This window comes from Phaenicophaeus curvirostris, unplaced genomic scaffold, assembly GCF_032191515.1.
Source record: "Phaenicophaeus curvirostris isolate KB17595 unplaced genomic scaffold, BPBGC_Pcur_1.0 scaffold_59, whole genome shotgun sequence".
In the NCBI taxonomy this organism is placed as follows: Eukaryota; Metazoa; Chordata; class Aves; order Cuculiformes; family Cuculidae; genus Phaenicophaeus; species Phaenicophaeus curvirostris.
This window is the reverse complement of record NW_027206681.1, coordinates 509,927-532,561: the sequence shown is the minus strand read 5'-3', so window position 1 is coordinate 532,561 and position 22,635 is coordinate 509,927. Positions and strand designations below refer to the sequence as shown.

General features: G+C 64.0%; 2 protein-coding genes across 2 annotated transcripts; both read right to left on the bottom strand.

Moving 5' to 3' along the window:
- Positions 1–41: 41 nt before the first annotated feature.
- TAF10 (TATA-box binding protein associated factor 10) lies at positions 42–5,249 on the bottom strand. Its single transcript, XM_069881641.1, has 5 exons — positions 5,030–5,249; positions 2,332–2,489; positions 2,176–2,240; positions 1,966–2,080; positions 42–217 (listed from the first exon to the last, which is right to left on the bottom strand). Exons 1-5 carry the CDS (start codon positions 5,247–5,249, stop codon positions 128–130), a joined length of 648 nt encoding a protein of 215 aa, XP_069737742.1. The 3' UTR covers positions 42–127.
- A 1,814-nt stretch (positions 5,250–7,063) lies between these two features.
- Positions 7,064–22,512, bottom strand: TPP1 (tripeptidyl peptidase 1). The gene is made up of 13 exons (XM_069881694.1): positions 22,493–22,512; positions 20,674–20,757; positions 19,566–19,705; positions 18,363–18,513; positions 16,692–16,813; positions 14,410–14,597; positions 13,053–13,251; positions 10,813–11,001; positions 10,639–10,711; positions 9,712–9,832; positions 8,697–8,855; positions 8,404–8,538; positions 7,064–7,300 (listed from the first exon to the last, which is right to left on the bottom strand). The coding sequence occupies exons 1-13, from the start codon at positions 22,495–22,497 to the stop codon at positions 7,160–7,162; spliced, it is 1,707 nt and encodes a 568-aa protein (XP_069737795.1). The 5' UTR covers positions 22,498–22,512; the 3' UTR covers positions 7,064–7,159.
- Positions 22,513–22,635: the final 123 nt, after the last annotated feature.

Genomic DNA, 22,635 nt, shown 5'->3' with positions numbered 1-22,635 from the left:
CTTCCCGTGGGATTAGATGAAGGAGACGAGGGAAAAGGGGCTTTTCCACAACCAAACTCCCCATCCCGGGTGTTTAATTGGAACCGAGCCTGGAAGAGAAGAGTCCAGGGAGCGACTCCGGGTTCGTCTACGTGAAATAATGCGGCTTCTTGACGTTGATGCCGTACTCGGCCAGCGCCGGCGCCAGGTCCTCCATGGTCAGCGTGTACTTCTTGTCCTGCCGGGATGCGGAGCCGCCTCAGCCGGGAGCGATCCCGCCGCTCCCGGACATTCCCAGAGCCCCCCAGCAGCCTTGGGCACGTTCCCGGCTCCCGCCTGGGCCGTTTGCTCGGATCACGGGATGGGGATGGGGAGAATTCCCGAGAAATTCCACTAGGGACTCAGCCCCGGGTCAGGTTTTTCCCCAGCTCTGGAATTCTGGGGCTGCAGGGCGGGAGGGAACGGTCCTCGCTCCGATGAGCGGCTACTCCTGCATCCCTGTGAGCCGCATCCCAGGAATCCTGCATCCCCATGTTCCGCATCCCAGGAATCCTGCTACCCATATATCCCTGTGTCCCAATAATCCCCACATCCCTGTATCCCGTATCCAAGGAATCCTGCATCCCATGCATCCCGTTACCTCAACAATCCCTGTATTCCATATCCCAGGAATCCTGTACCCGCGTAATTTGTATTCCAGGAATCCCGCTGCCCACACATCCCAATGTTCCATGTCTCAGAAATTCTGCATCTCTGTACTCCGCATCCCAGGAATCCCCCATATTCTGTATCCCAGGAATCCTGCTGCCTGCGCATCCCTGTCCTCTTCATCCCACCAATCCCGCTGCCCACTCACCCCCGTATCCCATATCCTGGGAATCCTGCTGCCCAGGCATCCCAGGAATCCTGCATCCCCGTATTCTGTATCCCAGGAATCCGGCTGCTCAGACATCCCTGTCCTCCCCATCCCAAGAATCCCGCTGCCCGTGTATCCCAGTGTTCCATATCCCAGGAATTCCACATCCCTCTATTCCATATCCCAGGAATCCCGCTGCCCTCCCATGCCCATACTCCCTATCCCAGGAATTCCGCATCCCTCTATTCCCCATCCCAGGAATCCCCTCACCCCACGAACCTCCTCCCCCCACATCCCCATATTCTGTACCCCAGGAATTCCACATCCTTCTATTTCACATCCCAGAAATCCTACTGCTTGCACATCCCCGTATCCCCCATCCCGGCGATCCCTCTCATCCATCCCCATATCCCCCATCCCGGCGATCCCTCTCATCCATCCCCATATCCCCCATCCCGGCGATCCCGGTATCCCCCATCCCAGCGATCCCTCTCATCCATCCGCGTATCCCCCATCCCGGTGATCCCTCTCATCCATCCCCGTATCCCCCATCCCAGCGATCCCCCTCATCCCCGTATCCCCATCCCGGCGATCCCTCTCGTCCATCCCTGTATCCCCCATCCCGGCGATCCCTCTCATCCATCCCCGTATCCCCCATCCCAGCGATCCCTCTCATCCCCGTATCCCCCATCCCGGGGATCCCTCTCATCCATCCCCGTATCCCCCATCCCGGCGATCCCTCTCATCCCGGTATCCCCCATCCCGGGGATCCCTCTCATCCCCGTATCCCCCATCCTGGGGATCCCTCTCATCCATCCCCGTATCCCCCATCCCGGGGATCCCCCTCATCCCCGTATCCCCCATCCCGGCGATCCCTCCCATCCATCCCCGTATCCCCCATCCCGACGATCCCCCTCATCCCCGTATCCCCCATCCCGGCGATCCCTCCCATCCATCCCCGTATCCCCCATCCCGACGATCCCCCTCATCCCCGTATCCCCCATCCCGGCGATCCCTCCCATCCATCCCCGTATCCCCCATCCCGATGACCCCCCTCATCCCCGTATCCCCCATCCCGGCGATCCCGTTCTCTGGCCGCGGATCCTTCCGGATCGCGGTGCTTTTCCGACCTTGCTCTTGTTGCGGGAGCTGCCGGAGGCCGTGCCCTTCATCTTGCAGTGCTGCAGCGCGTCGTTAGCGATGTCGGAAACGAACTTCTGCGCCGCCAGCGAGATCAGGCGGATGCTGGGAAGGAGCCGGCATGAGGCAGGGAAGCGTTTTTCCGGGGAGCGTTTCCCGGGAAGCGTTTTCCCGGCCTCCCCCTCCGCTCCGACACTTACATCCGCGGATCCGAGGCCTCGAAGCCCGCCCGGTTCAGGTAATAACCCGTCACCGCGTCCGGGATCTGCGGGAGAGGAGCCGGTCGGAGCCCGCGGTGGCGCCGGAGCGACTCCGGAGGGAATGCGGAGCGAATCCGGAGGGACTCCGGGCGTTACCGTGGGCGTGTAGTCCTCCAGCTGCATGAGGAAGTCGACGAGCGGCGTGGTGGACACCACGGGCTTCACGTCGCCGTTGGCCGCGCTGCCCGGCACGAAGACCCCGTTGGACAGGGAGGCGTCCGGAGGAGCCGCCGCCGCCGCCGCCGACACCGGAGCTGCGGAAACGGGACCTCAGCGCAGGCTCCGGAACTCCAAACCCACCAGGGGACATCAAGGGAACCCACAGTACGGCACCGAGGGGACCCCAAAGCCGAGGGTTTGATGTTGGGGGACCTCAACATCGTGGAAGAGTCGTCCCATCATCACGGAGCCTCCTCATCCTCGTGGAAGCCCCATCCCAACACCATGGAACTTCCTCATGAAAGTGCCATCCCACCATCATGGGATCCCCCTATCCTTATAGAAGCCCCATCCCATCATCATGGAACCCACCACCCTTACGGAAACCCCATCCCACCACCGTGGAACCTCCTCATCCTCATGGAAACCCCATCCCACCATCACAGGATCTCCTCATCCCTACGGAAACCCCATCCCACCATTATGGAACCTCCTCATCCTCCTGGAAGCCCCATCCCACCATCATGGGATCTCCTCATCCCTATGGAAGCCCCATCCCACCATCATCAGGTTCCCTCATCCCCATCCCACCATCGTAGAGCCTTCACATCTCCATGGAAACCCCATCCCACCATCATGGGATCTCCTCATCCCTATGGAAGCCCCATCCCACCATCATCAGGTTCCCTCATCCCCATCCCACCATCGTAGAGCCTTCACATCCCCATGGAAACCCCATCCCACTACCACGGAACCTTCTCATCCTCATGGAAACCTCATCCCACCACCACAGGATCTCCTCATCCCTAGGGAAACCCCATCCCACCATCATGGGATCTCCTCATCCCCATGGAAGCCCCATCCCACCATCATCGGATCCCCTCATCCCCATCCCACCATCGTGAAACCTTCTCATCCTCATGGAAGCCCCATCCCACCATCATGGGATCCCCTCATCCCTATGCAAGCCCCATCTCACCACCATGAAACCTCCTCATCCTCATGGAAACCCCATCCCACCATCATGGGATCCCCTTATTCTTATAGAAGCCTCATCCCACTATCATGGAACCCACCAGCCTCATGGAACCCCCATCCCACGATCATGGAACCTTCTCATCCTCATGGAAGCCCCATCCCACCATCACAGGATCCCCTCATCCCCATGGAAACCTCATCCCACCACCACAGGATCTCCTCATCCCTAGGGAAACCCCATCCCACCATCGTGGAACCTTCTCATCCTCATGGAAGCCCCATCCCACCATCACAGGATCCCCTCATCCCCTTGGAAGCCCCATCCCAGCACCATGGGACCCCCCAACCCCTTGGAAGCCCCATCCCACCACCATGGAACCTTCTCATCTTCATGGAAGCCCCACCCCACCATCATGAGATCCCCTCATCTTCATGGAAACCCCAACCCACCATTATGGAACCTCCTCATCCCCATGGAAGCCCCCTCCCACCATCATGGGACCCCCCTCACTCTCACAGGATCTCCCCAATCCTCACAGGACACCCCCCTCCCAACACGGCCCCCCTCACACCACAGGACCCCTCCCACCCTCATAGGAACCCCCCCATCCTCATGGGACCCCCCCTCTTCTCTCAAAGGACCCCCCACCCCATCATGGGACCCCCTGCCTCCATCATGGGACCCCCCCCCACTCTCAAAGGACTCCCCACCCCATCAAGGGACCCCCCCCCATCCTCATGGGACCCCTGTCCCCATCATGGGACCCCACCCCACTCTCAAAGGACCCCCTCCCCAATCTCAAAAGACACCCCTACACCCCATCATGGGACCCCCCCATCCGCACGGGACCCCCCCCCCCCACTCTCAAGGGACACCCCACTCCATCATGGGACCCCCTCCAATCTCACAGGACCCCCCCCCTCCTCATGGGACCCCCCTCTACTCTCAAAGGACCCCCCACCCCATCATGGGACGCCCCCCTACTCTAAAAGGACCCCCCATCCTCATAGGACCTCTCCTACACTCAAAAGACCCCCCCCACCTCATCATGGGACCCCCCCATCCTCATAGGAACCCCCCTTCCTCATAAGACCCCCCCCAATCTCAAAAGACACCCCTACACCCCATCATGGAACCCTCCTCATCCTCATGGGACCCCCTCCCCCCATCACGGGACCCCCCCCCATCATTGGACCCCCCCACCCTCACGAGACCCCCCCCCACTCTCAAAGGACCCCCCACCCCATCATGGTACCTCCCCCTCCTCACGGGCCCCCCCTCTACTCCAAAAGGACCCCTCCCCCCATCATGGGACCCCCCGCCCATCATTGGACCCCCCCATCCTCACGGGACCCCCCCCACTCTCAAAGGACCCCCCCACCCCATCATGGGCCCCCCCCCCCTCCTCACGGGCCCCCCCCCCCACTCCCAAAGGACCCCTCCCCCCATCATGGGACCCCACCCCCATCATAGGCCCACCCCATCCTCACGGGACCCCCCCCCACTCCCAAAGGACCCCTCCCCCCATCATGGGCCCCCCCCCTCCTCACGGGACCCCCCCCCACTCCCAAAGGACCCCTCTCCCCATCGTGGGACCCCCCCCATCCTCACGGGCCCCCCCACTTCTCCTCACGGCCTCCCCCCCCCTCCCCTTACCGGGCCCCCTCCCCGCGGCGGCGCCTCCCTCGCAGCCCCTGCCGGCTCCCCCCGCGGCGGGGGCGGCCCCGGGGCCCGGGGCGGGACTGGCCTTGCTGCCGGGGTCCGGGGTGGGGGCGGAGGGGGCCGGGGGGGCGGCGGGGGGCGCCGCGGGGGCCGCGGGGGCGGCGGGAGGAGCCGCGGGGCCCGGATCCGCCTCGGCGCCGCCGCTGCCGCTCATGGCGCCGCCTGGGAACGACCCCGCCCCCCGCCCCGGAGACAGCGACGCGATTGGCTGAGGCGGCGATTAGCCACGGCCCCTAGCGGATACAGCGCTCCCATTGGCTGAGGCGCCGCTTAGCCACGCCCCCTCGGGGACACAGCGAGCTGATTGGCTGAGACGGCGCTTAGCCACGCCCCCTAGCGCATACTGCGAGCTGATTGGCTGAGGCGGCGCTTAGCCACGCCCCCTAGCGGATACAGTGCTCAGTTGGCTGAGGCGGCCGCTGCCCTCCCCCTCCCCAGTTCCCAGTTACCCCCCTAGTCGCCCCTCCAGTTCCAAGTTGCCCCCCTAATCACCCCCCCCAGTTCCCAGTTACCCACCTAGTCACCCCCCCCAGTTCCCAGTTGCCCCCTTAGCCACTCCCCCCAGTTCCCAGTTGCCCCCTTAGTCGCCCCCCCAGGTCCCAGTCACCCCCCTAGTTGCCCCCCCCAGGTCCCAGTTGCCCCCCTAGTCGCCCCCCGAGGTCCCAGTTACCCTCCTAGTTGCCCCCCCAGTTCCCAGTCGCCCCCCTAGTCGCCCCCCCAGTTCCCAGTTACCCCCCTAATCACCCCCCCAGGTGCCAGTTGCCCCCCTAGTCGCCCCCCCAGTTCCCAGTCGCCCCCCCAGTCGCCCCCCCAGTTCCCAGTCGCCCCCCTAGTCGCCCCCCCAGTTCCCAGTTACCCCCCTAGTCACCCCCCCCAGTTCCCAGTCGCCCCTCTAGTCACCCCCCAAGGTCCCAGTTACCCCCCTAGTTGCCCCCGCAGGTCGCAGTTGCCCCTCTAGTCGCCCCCCCAGTCCCCAGTTGCCCCCCTAGTCGCCCCCCCAGTCCCCAGTTACCCTCCTAGTCACCCCCCAGTTCCCAGTCGTCCCCCTAGTCGCCCCCCCAGGTCCCAGTTGCCCCCCTAGTTGCCCCCCCAATTCCCAGTTGTCCCCTAGTCGCCCCCCCAGGTCCCAGTTACCCCCCTAGTTGCCCCCGCAGGTCGCAGTTGCCCCCCTAGTCACCCCCCAGTCCCCAGTTGCCCCCCCTAGTCGCCCCCCCAGTTCCCAGTTACCCTCCTAGTTGCCCCTCCAGTTCCCAGTCACCCCCCTAGTCGCCCCCCCCAGTTCCCAGTTACCCCCCTAGTCCCCCCCCCTAGTCCCCAGTCACCCCCCTAGTTGCCCCCCCAGGTCCCAGTTGCCCCCCTAGTCACCCCCCCAGTTCCCAGTCGCCCCCCCTAGTCGCCCCCCCCAGTTCCCAGTTGCCCCCTTAGCCACTCCCCCCAGTTCCCAGTCGCCCCCCTAGTCCCCAGTCACCCCCCTAGTTGCCCCCCCCAGGTCCCAGTTGCCCCCCCAGTCGCCCCCCCAGTTCCCAGTCGCCCCTCTAGTCGCCCCCCCCAGTTCCCAGTTGCCCCCCTAGTCACCCCCCGAGGTCCCAGTTACCCCCCTAGTTGCCCCCGCAGGTCGCAGTTGCCCCCCTAGTCGCCCCCCCAGTCCCCAGTTGCCCCCCTAGTCACCCCCCCAGTCCCCAGTTACCCTCCTAGTCACCCCCCCAGTTCCCAGTCGCCCCCCTAGTCGCCCCCCCAGTCCCCAGTTGCCCCCCTAGTCGCCCCCCCAGTCCCAGTTACCCTCCTAGTCACCCCCCACTTCCCAGTCGCCCCCCTAGTCGCCCCCCCAGTTCCCAGTTGCCCCCCTAGTCGCCCCGCCAGGTCCCATTGGCCTCGACGCTCGCTCAGGCCCCGCCTCCATTGCATACGCGCCCTCCCATTGGCTGCGGCGACCCTTGGCCCCGCCCCCTCGGCACAGACCGGCGGGAAGCGCGGGGAGCACGTTTATTAATCCCGGTGGCGGCGACTTCCGGTCCCCGCGCCCCGACTTCCGGTCCCCGGGCTCCGCGTTCCCGGTGTCCCCGGTCAGGGCGGCCCCAGCGCCGCCAGCAGCCGCGGGAAGTTGGGCGTCCCCCAGCCGGTGACCGGGTCCCAGGCGGGGCCGGCGCAGAAGCCCTGACCCTGCACCGTCCCGTCCAGGCACGACACGTGGCACCCGCGGGTCACCTGCACCGGCAACCGGAACCCTCGCACCGGGAACCGGGGGCGGGGGGGAAAACCGGAAGGGACCGGGGGGGGGGGGAAGGAACCGCAGGGGGGACCAGGGGAACTGGGGGGGGTAACTGGGAACTGTGGGGGGGTGACTACGGGGGCAACTGGGAACTGGGGGGGCAACCAGCAGCCCCAGTCCAGCCCCCCCAATCCCCCAGCAGCCCCAGTTCTGCCCCCCAGAGCCCCCCAGCAGCCCCAGTCCAGCCCCCCAGGAACCCCAGTCTTGCCCCCCAGTCCCCCAGCAGCCCCAGTCCTGCCCCCCAGTAACCCCAGTCCAGCCCCCCAGTAACCCCAGTCCTGCCCCCCAATCCCCCAGCAGCCCCAGTCCTGCCCCCCAGAGCCCCCCAGCAGCCCCAGCCCAGCCCCCCAGAGCCCCCCAGTCCTGCCCCCCAGCAGCCCCAGCAGCCCCAGTCCTGCCCCCCAGTCCCCCAGCAGCCCCAGTCCAGCCCCCCAGAGCCCCCCAGTAACCCCAGTCTTGCCCCCCAGTCCCCCAGCAGCCCCAGTCCTGCCCCCCAGAGCCCCCCAGTCCTGCCCCCCAGTCCCCCAGCAACCCCAGTCCAGCCCCCCAGTAACCCCAGTCCTGCCCCCCAGTAACCCCAGTCCTGCCCCCCAGAGCCCCCCAGCAGCCCCAGTCCTGCCCCCCAGAGCTCCCCAGTCCTGCCCCCCAGTCCCCCAGCAACCCCAGTCCAGCCCCCCAGTAACCCCAGTCCTGCCCCCCAGAGCCCCCCAGCAGCCCCAGTCCTGCCCCCCAGAGCCCCCCAGTCCTGCCCCCCAGTCCCCCAGCAACCCCAGTCCAGCCCCCCAGTAACCCCAGTCCTGCCCCCCAGTAACCCCAGTCCTGCCCCCCAGAGCCCCCCAGCAGCCCCAGTCCTGCCCCCCAGAGCCCCCCAGCAGCCCCAGTCCAGCCTCCCAGTAACCCCAGTCCTGCCCCCCAGTCCCCCAGCAGCCCCAGTCCTGCCCCCCAGAGCTCCCCAGTCCTGCCCCCCAGTCCCCTAGCAGCCCCAGTCCAGCCCCCCAGCCCCCCCAGTCCAGCCCCCCCAGCCGGGCCCGTGGCTCACGTCGTAGAGGGCGTCGCGGTGCCGGGGGGGCAGCCCGTAGAGCGCGGGGTTGAGGAAGCCGAGGGGCGGCAGCCCTCGCCGCAGACGCCGGTCGTTGACCAGAGCCACCATCCCGGCCACCACGGGCGTCGACGCCTGCCGGGAGCCCCCGCTCAGCGCCCACCGGCCCCACCGCAGCGTCACCAGCCCCACCGCGGCGTCACCAACCCCACCGCGGCGTCACCAACCCCACCGCGGCGTCACCAGCCCCACCGCGGCGTCACCAGCCCCACCGCGGCCTCCTTGCCCCTCACCGAGGTGCCCGAGACCCAGGGCAGCGGGAGGCGGTTGGTCACCACCCAGTAGTTGTCGGAGAGGGCGGCCAGGTCCGGGTAGGCTCGGCCGCTGCGGTTGAAGTAGGAGCTGGGGGGGAGCTTGGGGGACGAGCGCAGGAACTGCTGGACGGCGGCGACCTGGGAGGCGAGAACGTTGAGATCTGGAGGTTGGAGGAGAGCTTGGGGATCAACCAGTCCAGCTGTGAACCCAACGACACCAACCCCAGCACCAAACAAGCCCCCGAAGGCTGGAATGTTGGGTTGGAGGAACCTCATGAGGTTCAACCAAGGATTCTGGAGCTTAGGAGGAACGACCCATGGACCAGGACAGGGTTGTTGTGTAGAATCGTGGGATTGTTGAGGTTGGAGAAGAGCTTGGGGATCACCCAGTCCAACCAGAAACCCAATGACACCAACCCCAGCACTGAACCAGGTCCCCAAGGCTGGAATGTCGGGTTGGAGGAACCTCATGAAGTTCAACCAATGATCCCAGATCTTAGGGGCAACAACCCACGGACCAGGACAGGATCATGGAATCATTAAGGTGGGAAAAGACCTTCAGGGTCATCCAGCCTGTCCATAAACCCATGACACCAACCCCAGCTCTGAACCAGGTCCCCAAGGCTGGAATGTTGGATTGATGGAACCTCATGAAGTTCAACCAAGGATACTGGAGCTTAGGAGGAACGACCCATGGACCAGGACAGGGTTGTTGTGTAGAATCATGGAATTGTTGAGGTTGGAGAAGAGCTTGGGGATCACCAAGTCCAACCAGAAACCCAACGACACCAACCCCAGCTCTGAACCAGGTCCCCAAGGCTGGAATGTTGGGTTGGAGGAACCTCATGAAGTTCAACTACAGATCCTAGAGCTCGGGAAGAGCAAGGTGGGACCTCAAATGAGGAGGCCCAGCAGTGGGACCTCCCCCTGGTGGCCTCCATCCCCGCCCCGTTCCCGTGATCCCCAGGATCCGGTGGGAGCGGCGCCTCCTCACCTGGTAGTCGGGCATGGAGAAGACGTTGCTGAAGCCGCCCCCGCTGATGTAATCGGTCACCTCCTCCGTCACCAGGAATGGGTTCCGGAAGGACGTTCCACCCACTGTGGTGACGTAGGGACTGGGGAGGACAAAGGAGGGGACGGGGTGGGAACAAGGCAGCTTCCTGGGATCCAAATGCCAAGCCCAGTGCTCCTCAGGGATCCTGGAGAAGCTGGAGGAGCTGCTCTTCCAGACCCTGGGCCACCAGCCATGGATCAGGGACATCTCCAGCCCAAGCTTGGATGCTTCTAGGGATCCAAATCCCTTGGAAAATGCTCCTCAGGGATCCCAGAGAAGCTGGAGGAGCTTCTCTGCCATCCCCTGGGCCACCAGCCATGGATCAGGGACCTCTCCAAACAAGACCAAGTCCCATCCAACCCAACCTTGGATGCTTCCAAGGATCCAAATGCCAAGCCCAGTGCTCCTCAGGGATCCCGGAGAAGCTGGAGGAGCTGCCATGCCATCCTCTGGGCCACCAGCCACGGTCAAGAACTTCTTCAACTGGACCAGGCTGCTCCAAGTCCCATCCAGCCCAACCTTGGATGCTTCCAAGGATCCAAATCCCAAGCCTAATGCTCCTCAGGGATCCCGGAGAAGCTGGAGGAGCTTCCCTGCCATCCCCTGGGCCACCAGCCACGGATCAGGGACCTCTCCAAACAAGACCAAGTCTCATCCAACCCAACCTTGGATGCTTCCAAGGATCCAAATCCCAAGCCCAGTGCTCCTCAGGGATCCCGGAGAAGCTGGAGGAGCTCCACACCCACCCTCAGCGCTACCTGGAGGGCTGAGCAGGTCCCTCCATCTCCAATCGTTCCCAGCTGCTGGTGTCTCCCCCAGGACCTCCAAACCCTCCCCAGATGCCGTTCCCACCACCCCCGCACTCACCTGGAGGCCGGGAAGCTGGGCCGGAAGGTGTGGTTGCCCCCGGGGTCCCTGCGGCAGCCGGCGCCGTCGTCACCTGCCAACGGAGACGGATCCAGCAAGGTCCAGCAGGAGCTCCGACGACGACGGGAAGATCTCCCGGCGGAGCCGATGGGAGCTCGGGGGCGTCTCACGCACCGGAGGCGAAGAGGATGGTCAATCCGCGAGCGGCCGCCTTCATGAACTCGAGGTTGAGGCGCCGCAGGTAGGAGCGCGAGAGGCTGTCCTCGTCGTCCCCGTAGCTCACCGAGTGCACCCAGGGCAGCGCCGACGTGTTGCTGAGGACCAGCAGCCACGCCAGGAACGGCTCCTGGCTCTCGTGCCGCCCTGCGCCGAGCAAAGCCGGAGACTACGGCAACGGGGAACGGCCCCCGCGGGAGAGAGGGACCCAGGGGGAAGGGATGGAGCCAGGGGGAAGGGATGGAGCCAAGGGAGAAGGGATGGAGCCAAGGGAGAAGGGATGGAGCCAAGGGAGAAGGGATGGAGCCAAGGGGGAAAGGAGCCATTGAGGGGGAAGAGAAGGACCTGGAGGGAAGGGATGGATCCAAGATGAAAGGATCCATTGAGGGGGAAGAGATGGATCCAAGATGAAAGGATCCTTTGAGGGGGAAGGGATGGATCCAAGATGAAAGGATCCATTGAGGGGGAAGGGATGGACCCAGGGGGAAGGGATGGATCCAAGGTGAAAGGATCCATTGAGGGGGAAGAGATGGATCCAGGGGGAAGGGATGGATCCAAGGTGAAAGGATCCATTGAAGAGGAAGGGATGGATCCAGGGGGAAAGGAGCCATTGAGGAGGAAGAGAAGGACCTGGAGGAAAGGGATGGATCCAGGGGGAAAGGAGCCATTGAGGGGGAAGAGAAGGACCTGGAGGGAAGGGATGGATCCAAGATGAAAGGATCCATTGAGGGGGAAGGGATGGATCCAGGGGAAAGGAGCCATTGAGGGGGAAGGGATGGATCCAAGATGAAAGGATCCATTGAAGGGGAAGAGAAGAACCTGGAGGGAAGGGATGGATCCAAGATGAAAGGATCCATTGAGGGGGAAGAGATGGACCCAGGGGGAAAGGAGCCATTGAGGGGGAAGGGATGGACCTGGAGGGAAGGGATGGATCCAAGGTGAAAGGATCCGTTGAAGAGGAAGGGATGGATCCAGGGGGAAAGGAGCCATTGAGGGGGAAGGGGTGGACCTGGAGGGAAGGGATGGATCCAGGGGGAAGAGATGGAGCCAAGGTGAAAGGATCCATTGAGGAGGAAGGGATGGACCCAAGGTGAAAGGATCCATTGAAGAGGAAGGGATGGATCCAGGGGGAAAGGAGCCATTGAGGGGGAAGAGAAGGACCTGGAGGGAAGGGATGGATCCAAGATGAAAGGATCCATTGAGGGGGAAGGGATGGATCCAGGGGAAAGGAGCCATTGAGGGGGAAGGGATGGATCCAAGATGAAAGGATCCTTTGAGGGGGAAGGGATGGATCCAAGATGAAACGATCCATTGAGGAGGAAGAGATGGGCCCAGGGGGAAAGGATGGATCCAAGGTGAAAGGAGCCATTGAGGGGGAAGAGAAGGACCTGGAGGAAAGGGATTGTTGATTGGGAAGAGATGGATCCAGGAGGAAAGGATCCACTGAGGGGGAAGGGATGGACCAAGGGGAGAAGGGATGGATCCAAGATGAAAGGATCCATTGAGGGGGAAGGGATGGACCCAAGATGAAAGGATCCATTGAGGGGGAAGAGATGGACCTAGAGGGAAGGGCTCATTGATTGTGAAGAGATGGATCCAGGAGGAAAGGATCCATTGAGGGGGAAGGGATGGACCCAGGGAGAAGGGATGGACCAAGGGGAGAAGGGATGGATCCAAGGGGGAAGGAGCCATTGAGGAGGAAGAGATGGATCCAGGGGGAAGAGATGGATCTAAGGTGAAAGGATCCATTGAGGAGAAAGAGATGGACCTGGAGGGAAGGAATTGTTGATTGGGAAGAGATGGATCCAGGAAGAAAGGATCCATGGAGGGGGATGGGATGGACCCAGGGAGAAGGGATGGGTCCAAGATGAAAGGATCCATTGAGGGGGAAGGGATGGGTCCAAGATGAAAGGATCCATTGAGGGGGAAGGGATGGATCCAAGATGAAAGGATCCATTGAGTGGGAAGGGATGGACCCAGAGGTCAGGGATCCATTGAACGGAAAGGGGTGGGATCCAGAGGGACGCGGCCAAGCCGGAGAGGTGGGACCCCGAGAAGATCCTGCACCGGGGTCCATCCAAGCCCCGATCCAGGCTGGGTGGAGGTGGCCGGGCTGGCTGAGCTCCGAGCTCTTTCCCAAGCTCAAGGACTCCGCGGAAGCAGCCGCGGGACGACCCCCAGGAGGGAGCGAGCGGTACCTGCGTTGCTGAAGACCCAGGTGGAGATGTTGGCGCCCGTGCTCATGATGTACTCCACGTCCAGGCTGGCCTCCAGCCCGGCTTTGCCCCGGCCCTGGTGTCCCACCACGCGGTCCACGCTGGAGCGGTGCCCGAAGCTGCTCCCGAAGAGCTGCATGAACTCGGCCACGTCCGCCTGGTGGAAATACTGCTCCAGGAACTGCGGAGACACGGACACCGCGGGCTGACCCCAAGGGAAGGGGCTTCTCCAGGCTTCAGAAGTTGTCCCAGCGTCGAGTTCCAGCTCCAGAGGAACCCCCTGAGCTTCTCCGGGATCTCCAGACCCACCAAGTCCTTGGAGAAGCACCAACGCGTGGAGCTGTGGAGTTCCAGCTCCTAAGGAATCGCCCGAGCTCCTCTGGGATCACCAGATCCACCACCAGCTCCCAAGGAACCCCCCGAGCTTCTCTGGGATCACCAGATCCACCAAGCCCTTGGAGAAGCACCAACGCTTCAGTCTGTGGAGTTTCAGCTCCCAAGGAACCCCCTGAGCTTCTCCAGGATCTCCAGACCCACCAAGTCCTTGGAGAAGCACCAACGTGTGGGGAACCCCCCGAGCTCCTCCAGGTTCTCCAGATCCACCAAGTCCTTGAGAAGCACCAACGCATGGGGCTGTGGAGTTCCAGCTCCTGAGGAACCCCCCGAGCTTCTCCGGCATCTCCAGACCCACCAAGTCCTTGAGAAGCACCAGCACTTCAGGCTGTGGAGTTCCAGCTCCCAAGGAACCCCCCGAGCTTCTTCAAGATCTCCAGACCCACCAAGTCCTTGGAGAAGCACCAATGATGGGGCTGTGGAGTTCCAGCTCCCAAGGAACCCCCCAAGCTCCTCCAGGATCTCCAGATACACCACCAGCTCCCAAGGAACCCCCCAAGCTTCTCTGGGATCTCCAGACCCACCACCAACTCCCAAGGATCCCCCTGAGCTTCTCCGGCATCTCCAGACCCACCAAGTCCTTGAGAAGCACCAACGTGTGAGGCTGTGGAGTTCCAGCTTCCAAGGAACCCCCTGAGCTTCTCAGGGATCTCCAGACCCACCAAGTCCTTGAGAAGCACCAATACATGGGGCTGTGGAGTTCCAGCTCCTAAGGAACCCCCCGAGCATCTCCTGGATCTCCAGATCCACCACCAGCTCCCAAGGAACCCCCTGAGCTTCTCCAGGATCACCAGATCCACCAAGTCCTTGGAGAAGCACCAACGCGTGGAGAACCCCCTGAGCTCCTCCAGGATCTCCAGACCCACCAAGCCCCTGCAGAAGCTCCAGGGCGTGGGGAACCCCCCGAGCTCCTCCAGCCCCCCCAGGGCGTGGAGCTGCGCGTTACCTGTGCGCAGGCCTGGCTGTTGTTGGCCAGCTGGCCGATGTCCTCTCCCGTCATGTTGTATCTCTTGCGGACGATGGACGGCGTCACCCCCAGGTGGAAGGCCGCTCGCTCCCCGCTGGGAGGCCCCGAGGTGGCCCAGGCCCGGCTCAGCACCTTCCTCTCGGCCGGGAAGCGGTGGAGGCCGCCCACTGCGAGGAGGAGATGGAGGAGCCGTCACGGACCAGAGATCTGGAACCGTGTCCCTACAGCTCCTCGGCTTCTCCTGCCCCACCCTCCCTCTGGATCCCACCACGCTGGAGATGGGGAATCAGGGAATGGGTTGGATTGAGAAGGACCTCAAAGTCCATCCAGTTCCACCTCTTTGTCTTGGGCCATTCCCTGGATTCATGGAATGGGTTGGGATGGAAGGGACCTCAAAGCCCATCCAGATCCACCTCACTGCCATGGATCAGTCCTTGGAAGGATGGAACGGGTTCGGTTGGAAGAGACCTCAAAGTCCATCCAGTTCCACCTCTCTGCCTTGGGCCATTCCCTGGATTCATGGAATGGGTTGGGTTGGAAGGGACCTCAAAGCCCACCCAGTCCCACCTCCTGCTGTGGGCACGGACACCTCCCACTGGATCAGGGGCTCCAAGCTCCATCCAACCTGGCCCTGAACCCCTCCAGGGATCATAGAATGATGAAATGTGTTGGAAGGGACCTCAAAGCCCATCCGGTTCCACCACAGGCAAGGACGCTGCCCCCTGGCTCGGGTTGGTAGATGAGGAAGGGTCCCATGGTTCCTCACCACCATTCCCACCCCATCCCTCCCACCTCCAGGCCACCCAGGGGATTCCAAAGGGATTCGAGGCCAGGAGCTCTGGGGGAAGCGGCTCCATGTCCATGGAGATGGGCTGCGCCCGGGCTCTGCACACAGAGGCCCAGGAGCTCCTCAGGGATCCTGGAGAAGCTGGAGGAGCTGCTGGTCCTCTGGGCCACCAGCCATGGATCAGGGACCTCTCCAAACCAGACCAAGCCCCATCCAACCCAACCTCGGATGCTTCCAGCTCCTCAGGGATCCCAGAAAAGCTGGAGGAGCTGCCCTGCCATCCTCTAGGCCGCCAACCATGGATCAAGGACCTCTCCAACCCAACCTTGGATGCTTCCAGGGATGCAGAATCCGTGTCCTACATTTGGAGCTCCTCAGAGATCCTGTAGGAGCTGCCCTGCCATCCCCTGGGCCACCAGCCAGGGACAGGGACCTCTCCAACCCAACCTCGGATGCTTCCAGCTCCTCAGGGATCCCAGAAAAGCTGGAGGAGCTGCCCTGCCATCCTCTAGGCCGCCAACCATGGATCAAGGACCTCTCCGACCCAAGCTTGGATGCTTCCAGGGATCCAAATCCCTAGCAAAATGCTCCTCAGGGATCCTGGAGGAGCTGCCCTGCCATCCTCTAGGCCACCAACCATGGATCAGGGACCTCTCTGACCCAACCTTGGATGCTTCCAGGGATCCAAATCCCAAGCCCAATGCTCCTCAGGGATCCTGGAGGAGCTGGAGGAGCTGCCCTGCCATCCTCTAGGCCACCAACCACGGATCAAGGACCTCCCTGACCCAACCTTGGATGCTCTCAGGGATCCAAATCCCTAGCAAAATGCTCCTCAGGGATCCTGGAGGAGCTGCCCTGCCATCCTCTGGGCCACCAGGCATAGATCAGGGACCTCTCCGACCCAATCTTGGATGCTTCCAGGGATCCAAATCCCAAGCCCAATGCTCCTCAGGGATCCTGGAGAAGCTGGAGGAGCTGCCCTGCCATCCCCTGGGCCACCAGGCAGGGATAAGGACCTCTCCAAACAAGACCAAGTCCCATCCAACCCAACCTTGGATGCTTCCAGGGATCCAAATCCCAAGCCCAGTGCTCCTCAGGGATCCTGGAGAAGCTGGAGGAGCTGTCCTGCCATCCTCTAGGCCACCAACCATGGATCAAGGACCTCTCCAACCCAAGCCTGGATGCTTCCAGGGATCCAAATCCCAAGCCCAAAGCTCCTCAGGGATCCTGGAGAAGCTGGAGGAGCTGCCCTGCCATCCTCTGGGCCACCAGGCAGGGATAAGGACCTCTCCAAACAAGACCAAGTCCCATCCAACCCAACCTTGGACGCTTCCAGGGATCCAAACCCCAAGCCCAGTGCTCCTCAGGGATCCCGGAGGAGCTGCTGGACCCCTGGGCCACCAGCCACGGATCAGGGACCTCTCCAACCAGGACCACGTCCCCTCCCACCCCGGCCGTGATGCTCCCATCGTACCGAAGTCGAGGTGCGGGGCGACGTCGCGGGGGACGCTGTAGGGGCGCGGGGAGCGCAGGACGCTGCGCGGGCCCCGCCTGTAGCGGTGAAACTCGGCTCCCGGCAGGAGACGCTCGGCCGTGCTGCGACACCGGGAACGGCACCAGGTCAGCCGCCGCGGCTCCTGCATCCGTCCCCGTCCCCGATGCAGGAGCTGCAGCTCGGACACCCCAGCATCTCCATCCCCATGCAGGAGCTGCAGCTCCATCCCATCCTTGATACAGGAGCTGCAGAGTCGTCCCCATCCCCATGCAGGAGCCGCAGCTCTGACACCGCAGCTCCATCCCCTTCCTCACTGCAAGAGCTGCAGCTCCAACGCCGCAGCTCCATCCCATCCCTGCAGAAGGACATCCAACTCGATCCCATCCCTGCTGCAGAAGCTGCAGCTCCATCCCATCCCCGCTGCAGGACCTCCAGCTCCATCCCATCCCCGCTGCAGGAGCCGCAGCTCCATCCCCTCCTCGATGCAGGAGCTGCAGCTCCGACCCCGCAGCTCCATCCCTGCTGCCGGAGCTGCAGCTCCTGCATCCAGCTCCATCCCCATCCACCTGCAGGAGCTGCAGCTCTGACACCGCAGCTCCATCCCCGTTCCCCATGCAGGAGCTGCAGCTCCTGCATCCAGCTCCATCCCCATCCCCGCTGCAGGAGCCGCAGCTCCATCCCCATCCCATCCACCTGCAGGAGCTGCAGCTCCATCCCCATTCCCATTGCAGGAGCTGCAGATCCTGCATCCAGTTCCATCCCTGATGCAGGACCTGCAGCTCCGACACCGTAACTCCATCCCCATCTCAAAGCAGGAGCAGCAGCTCTGATCCCACAGCTCCATCCCCATCCTGGATGCAGGAGCTGCAGCTCCATCCCATCCCCATGCAGGAGCCGCAGCTCCATTCCCTCCTCGATGCAGGAGCTGCAGCTCCATCCCCATTCCCATTGCAGGAGCTGCAGATCCTGCATCCAGCTCCATCCCATCCCTGCTACAGGAGCCGCAGCTCCGTTGCATCCTCAATGCAGGAGCTGCAGCTCCAACACCCCATTCCTTGATGCAGGAGCTGCGGGGTCGGAGCCGCAGCTCCTGCATCGTGGAGGGGATGGAGCTGCGGGGTCGGAGCTGCAGCTGCTGCATCGGGGATGGGGATGGAGCTGCGGGGTCGGAGCTGCAGCTCCTGCATCGGGGAGGGGATGGAGCTGCGGGGTCGGAGCTGCAGCTGCTGCATCGGGGATGGGGATGGAGCTGCGGGGTCGGAGCTGCAGCTCCTGCATCGGGGAGGGGATGGAGCTGCGGGGTTGGAGCTGCAGCTCCTGCATCAGGGATGGAGCTGCGGGGTCGGAGCTGCAGCTCCTGCATCGTGGAGGGGATGGAGCTGCGGGGTCGGAGCTGCGGCTCCTGCATCGGGGATGGGGATGGAGCTGCAGCTCCTGCATCGAGGAGGGGATGGAGCTGCGGGGTCGGAGCTGCAGCTCCTGCATCGGGGACGGGGATGGAGCTGCAGCTCCTGCATCGAGGAGGGGATGGAGCTGCGGGGTCGGAGCTGCAGCTCCTGCATCGGGGAGGGGGATGGAGCTGCAGCTCCTGCATCCAGCTCCATCCCACCCCCCTGCGGGAGCCGCAGCTCCGTTGCCGCAGGAGCTGACCTCACGGACATGCGGCACTGCAGGAAGTCCCGGGTGGCCACGCTGCGACACTCGTCCACCCCGTGGCCCAGCAGCCACTTGCGCACGGCCAGCTGCGTCTGCGGCGCCGGCTGCACCAGCTCCCGCGCCTGCTCCAGCGTCAGGAACCGCCCTGCGAGGGACCCGAGGAGACCTCGGCTTGGAGGAAACCTTGGAGAACATCAACTCCAACCCTCCGCCTCCACCAGGAACTCGTCTGCTCGGCTCCGGAAGCCTCCAGGGATGGAGACGCCACCACGGCCTCGACCACGGCTTCTCCACTCCAAGATGATGTGGATTTTGAAGCCACCAGGGATGGAGACGCCACCAGCCCCTCAGCTGGGGCTTCTCCACCCTTCCCATGAAGGAACTTCTCCCAGTATCCAACCTAAACCTCCCCTGGTGCAACTTGAGGCTGGTTCTTCACATCCCACCCCACGTTCCTTGGGAGAAGAGACCAAGAACCACCTCACCGCAACCTCCTCTTCTCCGACCAACCCCCTCCAGCTCCCTCAGCCCCTTCCCTGGTTCTCCAGCCCCTTCCCAGCTCCATTCCCTTCTCCAGACGTTCTCCAGCCCCTCAAGGTCTTTCTTATCTCAGCACTTGCCTGGTTGAACTTCATCCCATTGGCCTCCACCCATGGATCCAGGTTCTCCAGATCCCTCTGAAGACCCTCCCAGCTCTCCACCCATGGATCCAGGTTCTCCAGGTCCCTCTGCAGACCCTCCCTGCCCTCCACCCACGGATCCAGGTTCTCCAGGTCCCTCTACAGACCCTCCCAGCCCTCCACCCACGGATCCAGGTTCTCCAGATCACTCTGCAGACCCTCCCAGCCCTCCACCCACGGATCCAGGTTCTCCAGGTCCCTCTGCAGACCCTCCCTGCCCTCCATCCATGGATCCAGGTTCTCCAGATCCCTCTGCAGACCCTCCCTGCCCTCCACCCATGGATCCAGGTTCTCCAGATCCCTCTGAAGACCCTCCCAGCTCTCCACCCATGGATCCAGGTTCTCCAGGTCCCTCTGCAGACCCTCCCAGCCCTCCACCCACGGATCCAGGTTCTCCAGGTCCCTCTGCAGACCCTCCCAGCCCTCCATCCATGGATCCAGGTTCTCCAGATCCCTCTGCAGACCCTCCCAGTCCTCCACCCACGGATCCAGGTCCCATCCGCAGGGTCCCGGTTACCGTATCGGGGTGATTTGGGGTCGGAGACGTCTCGGACGAGGCTCTCGAGGCGGTCGGTGCCGCGTTGTCTCAGCGCCAGGATCAGCTCCAGGGTCTGGCCGGGCGGCACCCTCTCCACGTGGCTCCAGCCGTCGGGAACGCTGCGAGGGGAGCTCAGCGGCCACGGCCGGAACCCGCCATCCCACCATCCCAAACCTTCCCGGAGATCCCACCCATTCCCAGAGATCTCGAGCCTGGTGATCCCAACCCTTCCCGGTGATCCCAGGCGGTCCTGGTGATCCCAACCCTTCTCCGTGATCCTGGATGATCCTAGTGATCCCAACCCTTCTTGGCAATCCCAGATGATCCTGGTGATCCCAACCCTTCCTAGCAATCCCAGATGATCCTGGTGATCCCAACCCTTCCCAGCAATCCCGGATGATCCTGGTGATCCCAATCCTTCCCGGCAATCCCAGATGATCCTGGTGATCCCAACCCTTCCTGGCAATCCCAGATGATCCTGGTGATCCCAACCCTTCCTGGCAATCCCAGATGATCCTGGTGATCCCAACCCTTCCTGGCAATCTTGGATGATCCCAGTGATCCCAACCCTTCCTGGCAATCCCGGATGATCCTGGTGATCCCAACCCTCCTTGGCAATCCCGGATGATCCTGGTGATCCCAACCCTCCTTGGCAATCCCGGATGATCCTGGTGATCCCAACCCTTCCCGGCAATCCCAGATGATCCTGGTGATCCCAACCCTTCCCAGCAATCCCGGATGATCCTGGTGATCCCAACCCTTCCTGGCAATCCCGGATGATCCCAGTGATCCCAACCCTTCCTGGCAATCCCAGATGATCCTGGTGATCCCAACCCTTCTTGGCAATCCCAGATGATCCTGGTGATCCCAACCCTTCCCAGCAATCCCGGATGATCCTGGTGATCCCAACCCTTCTTGGCAATCCCAGATGATCCCGCTGACCCCAACCCTTCCTGGCAATCCCAGCTGATCCTGGTGACCCCAAACCCTCCTGGTGATTCTGGTTTATCCTGGTGATCCCAGCCCTTCCCAGGGATCCCGGAGGATCCCGATGATCCCATCCTTTCCCGCTGTTCCCGGTCCTTACCGGAAGGGCTGATCCGGCTCGAGCAGGAGCTCCGCGACGCAGCTCCAGGCGAGCGCCCACAGCGCCACCGGCACCCCCAGAGCCCTGGCACCCGCACCCCAACACTGAGACCCCCAAACGGGACCCCCCTGAGCCCCCCAAGTCCCTGTGACCCCCCAGGAGCCCCCCCCGAGCCCCTCCAGGAGCCCCCCAAGTCCCTGTGACCCCTCAGAAGCCCCCCTGAGGACCTCCAGGAGCCCCCCAAGCCCCTGTGACACCCCCCCCGAGCCCCCAAATCCCTGTGACACCCACAGGACACCCCAGGAGCCCCCCAAGTCCCTGTGACCCCCCAGGAGCCCCCCAAGTCCCTGTGACCCCCCCTGAGGACCCCCTGGAGCCCCCCCAAGTCCCTGTGACCCCCTCGAGCCCCCCTGAGGCCCCCCCAGAGCCCCCCAAGTCCCTGTGACCCCCCAGGAGCCCCCCCCCGAGCCCCCCCAGGAGCCCCCCAAGTCCCTGTGACCCCCCAGGAGCCCCCCCCCGAGCCCCCCCAGGAGCCCCCCAAGTTCCTGTGACCCACCAGGAGCCCCCCCCCGAGCCCCTCCAGGAGCCCCCCAAGTCCCTGTGACCCCTCAGAAGCCCCCCTGAGGACCTCCAGGAGCCCCCCCAGGAGGCCCCCTGAGCCCCCCCAGGAGGCCCCCAAGTCCCTGTGACCCCCCAGGAGGCCCCCTGAGGCCCCCCAGGAGCCCCCCAAGTCCCTGTGACACCCACAGGACCCCCCAGGAGCCCCCCAAGTCCCTGTGATTCCCACCAGGACCCCCCCAAATCCTTGTGACCCCCCAGGACCCCACTGAGACCCTCCGAGGAGCCCCCCGAGTCCTTGTGACCCCCACTTAAGACACCTGAGTCACCCCAGGACCCCCCAAGTCCCTGTGACCCCCAGAACATCCCAGGAGCCCCCCAAGCCCTTGAGATGCCTCCCAGAACCCCCCAGGAGCTCCCCAAGTCCCTGGGACCCCCACTGGGACCCCCAAGCCTGTCCCCTCCTCCCGGCCCCCCCAAATCCCTGTTCCCCCCCTTCCCAGCCCCCCGAAACCCCTGTCACCCCTCCAAGCTCCCCCAAATCTTTATCCCCCCCAATTCCCAGACCCCCCAACCCCCTGTCTCCCCCCAGCCAAGCCCCCCCACAGGCCCCCAGCCCCCCCCTTCCCCCCCATTCCAGACCCCCCAAACCCCTGTCTCCCCCCCAGCCAAGCCCCCCCACATGCCCCCAATCCCCCTCTACCCCTCCAGACCCCCCAGATCCCCCCTTCCCCCCCATTTCCAGGCCCCCCCAACCCCCTATCTCCCCCCTTCTGCACCCCCACACCCCCCCAGACCCCCCCTTCCCCCCCATTTCCAGACCCCCCAACCCCTTGTCTCCCCCCCTCTGCCCCCTCACACCTCCTCAGACCCCCTAGACCCCCCTTCCCCCCCTTTTCCAGACCCCCCAACCCTCTGTCTCCCCCCTCGGACCCCCCAGACCCCCCCCGTTCCCCCCCATTCCCAGACCCCCCAACCCCCTGTCTCCCCCACCTCTGACCCCCAACCCCTCTCGGAACCCCCAGACCCCCCCTTCCCCCCCACTTCCAGACCCCCCAACCCTCTGTCTCCCCCCCTCTGCCCCCCCACAGGCCCCCACCCCCCCTTCCCCCCCATTTCCAGACCCCCCAACCCCCTATCTCCCCCCAGCCAAGCCCCCCCACATTCCCCCACCCCCTTCTGCCCCCCCACACCCCCTCGGACCCCCCAGACCCCCCCAGACCCCCCCTTCCCCCCCATTTTCCCCTCCCCCCCCCGTTACCCCATCCCCCCCGCTCCTCTCGGGTCACGTGAGAGGCGCCTGAGCCCGTCGGTCACGTGACGAGGCTGGGCGCGCGACCACGTGACGGGGGGGGGGAATTCCCAGCCGGAGCCGCCGTCACGTGACTCGCCGAGGCGGGAAGG

Coding starts and splice junctions, on each gene's coding strand:
- TAF10 (XM_069881641.1), bottom strand. CDS start 5,249: ATGAGCGGCAGCGGCGGCGCCGAGGCGGATCCGGGCCCCGCGGCTCCT. Junction 2,081..2,175: donor GAGGCCTCGGATCCGCGGAT/GTAAGTGTCGGA, acceptor GCTCCTTCCCAG/CATCCGCCTGATCTCGCTGG. Junction 218..1,965: donor GCTCCCGCAACAAGAGCAAG/GTCGGAAAAGCA, acceptor GCATCCCGGCAG/GACAAGAAGTACACGCTGAC.
- TPP1 (XM_069881694.1), bottom strand. Junction 13,252..14,409: donor ACAGCCAGGCCTGCGCACAG/GTAACGCGCAGC, acceptor GTGTCTCCGCAG/TTCCTGGAGCAGTATTTCCA. Junction 9,833..10,638: donor CCCAGCTTCCCGGCCTCCAG/GTGAGTGCGGGG, acceptor TGTCCTCCCCAG/TCCCTACGTCACCACAGTGG.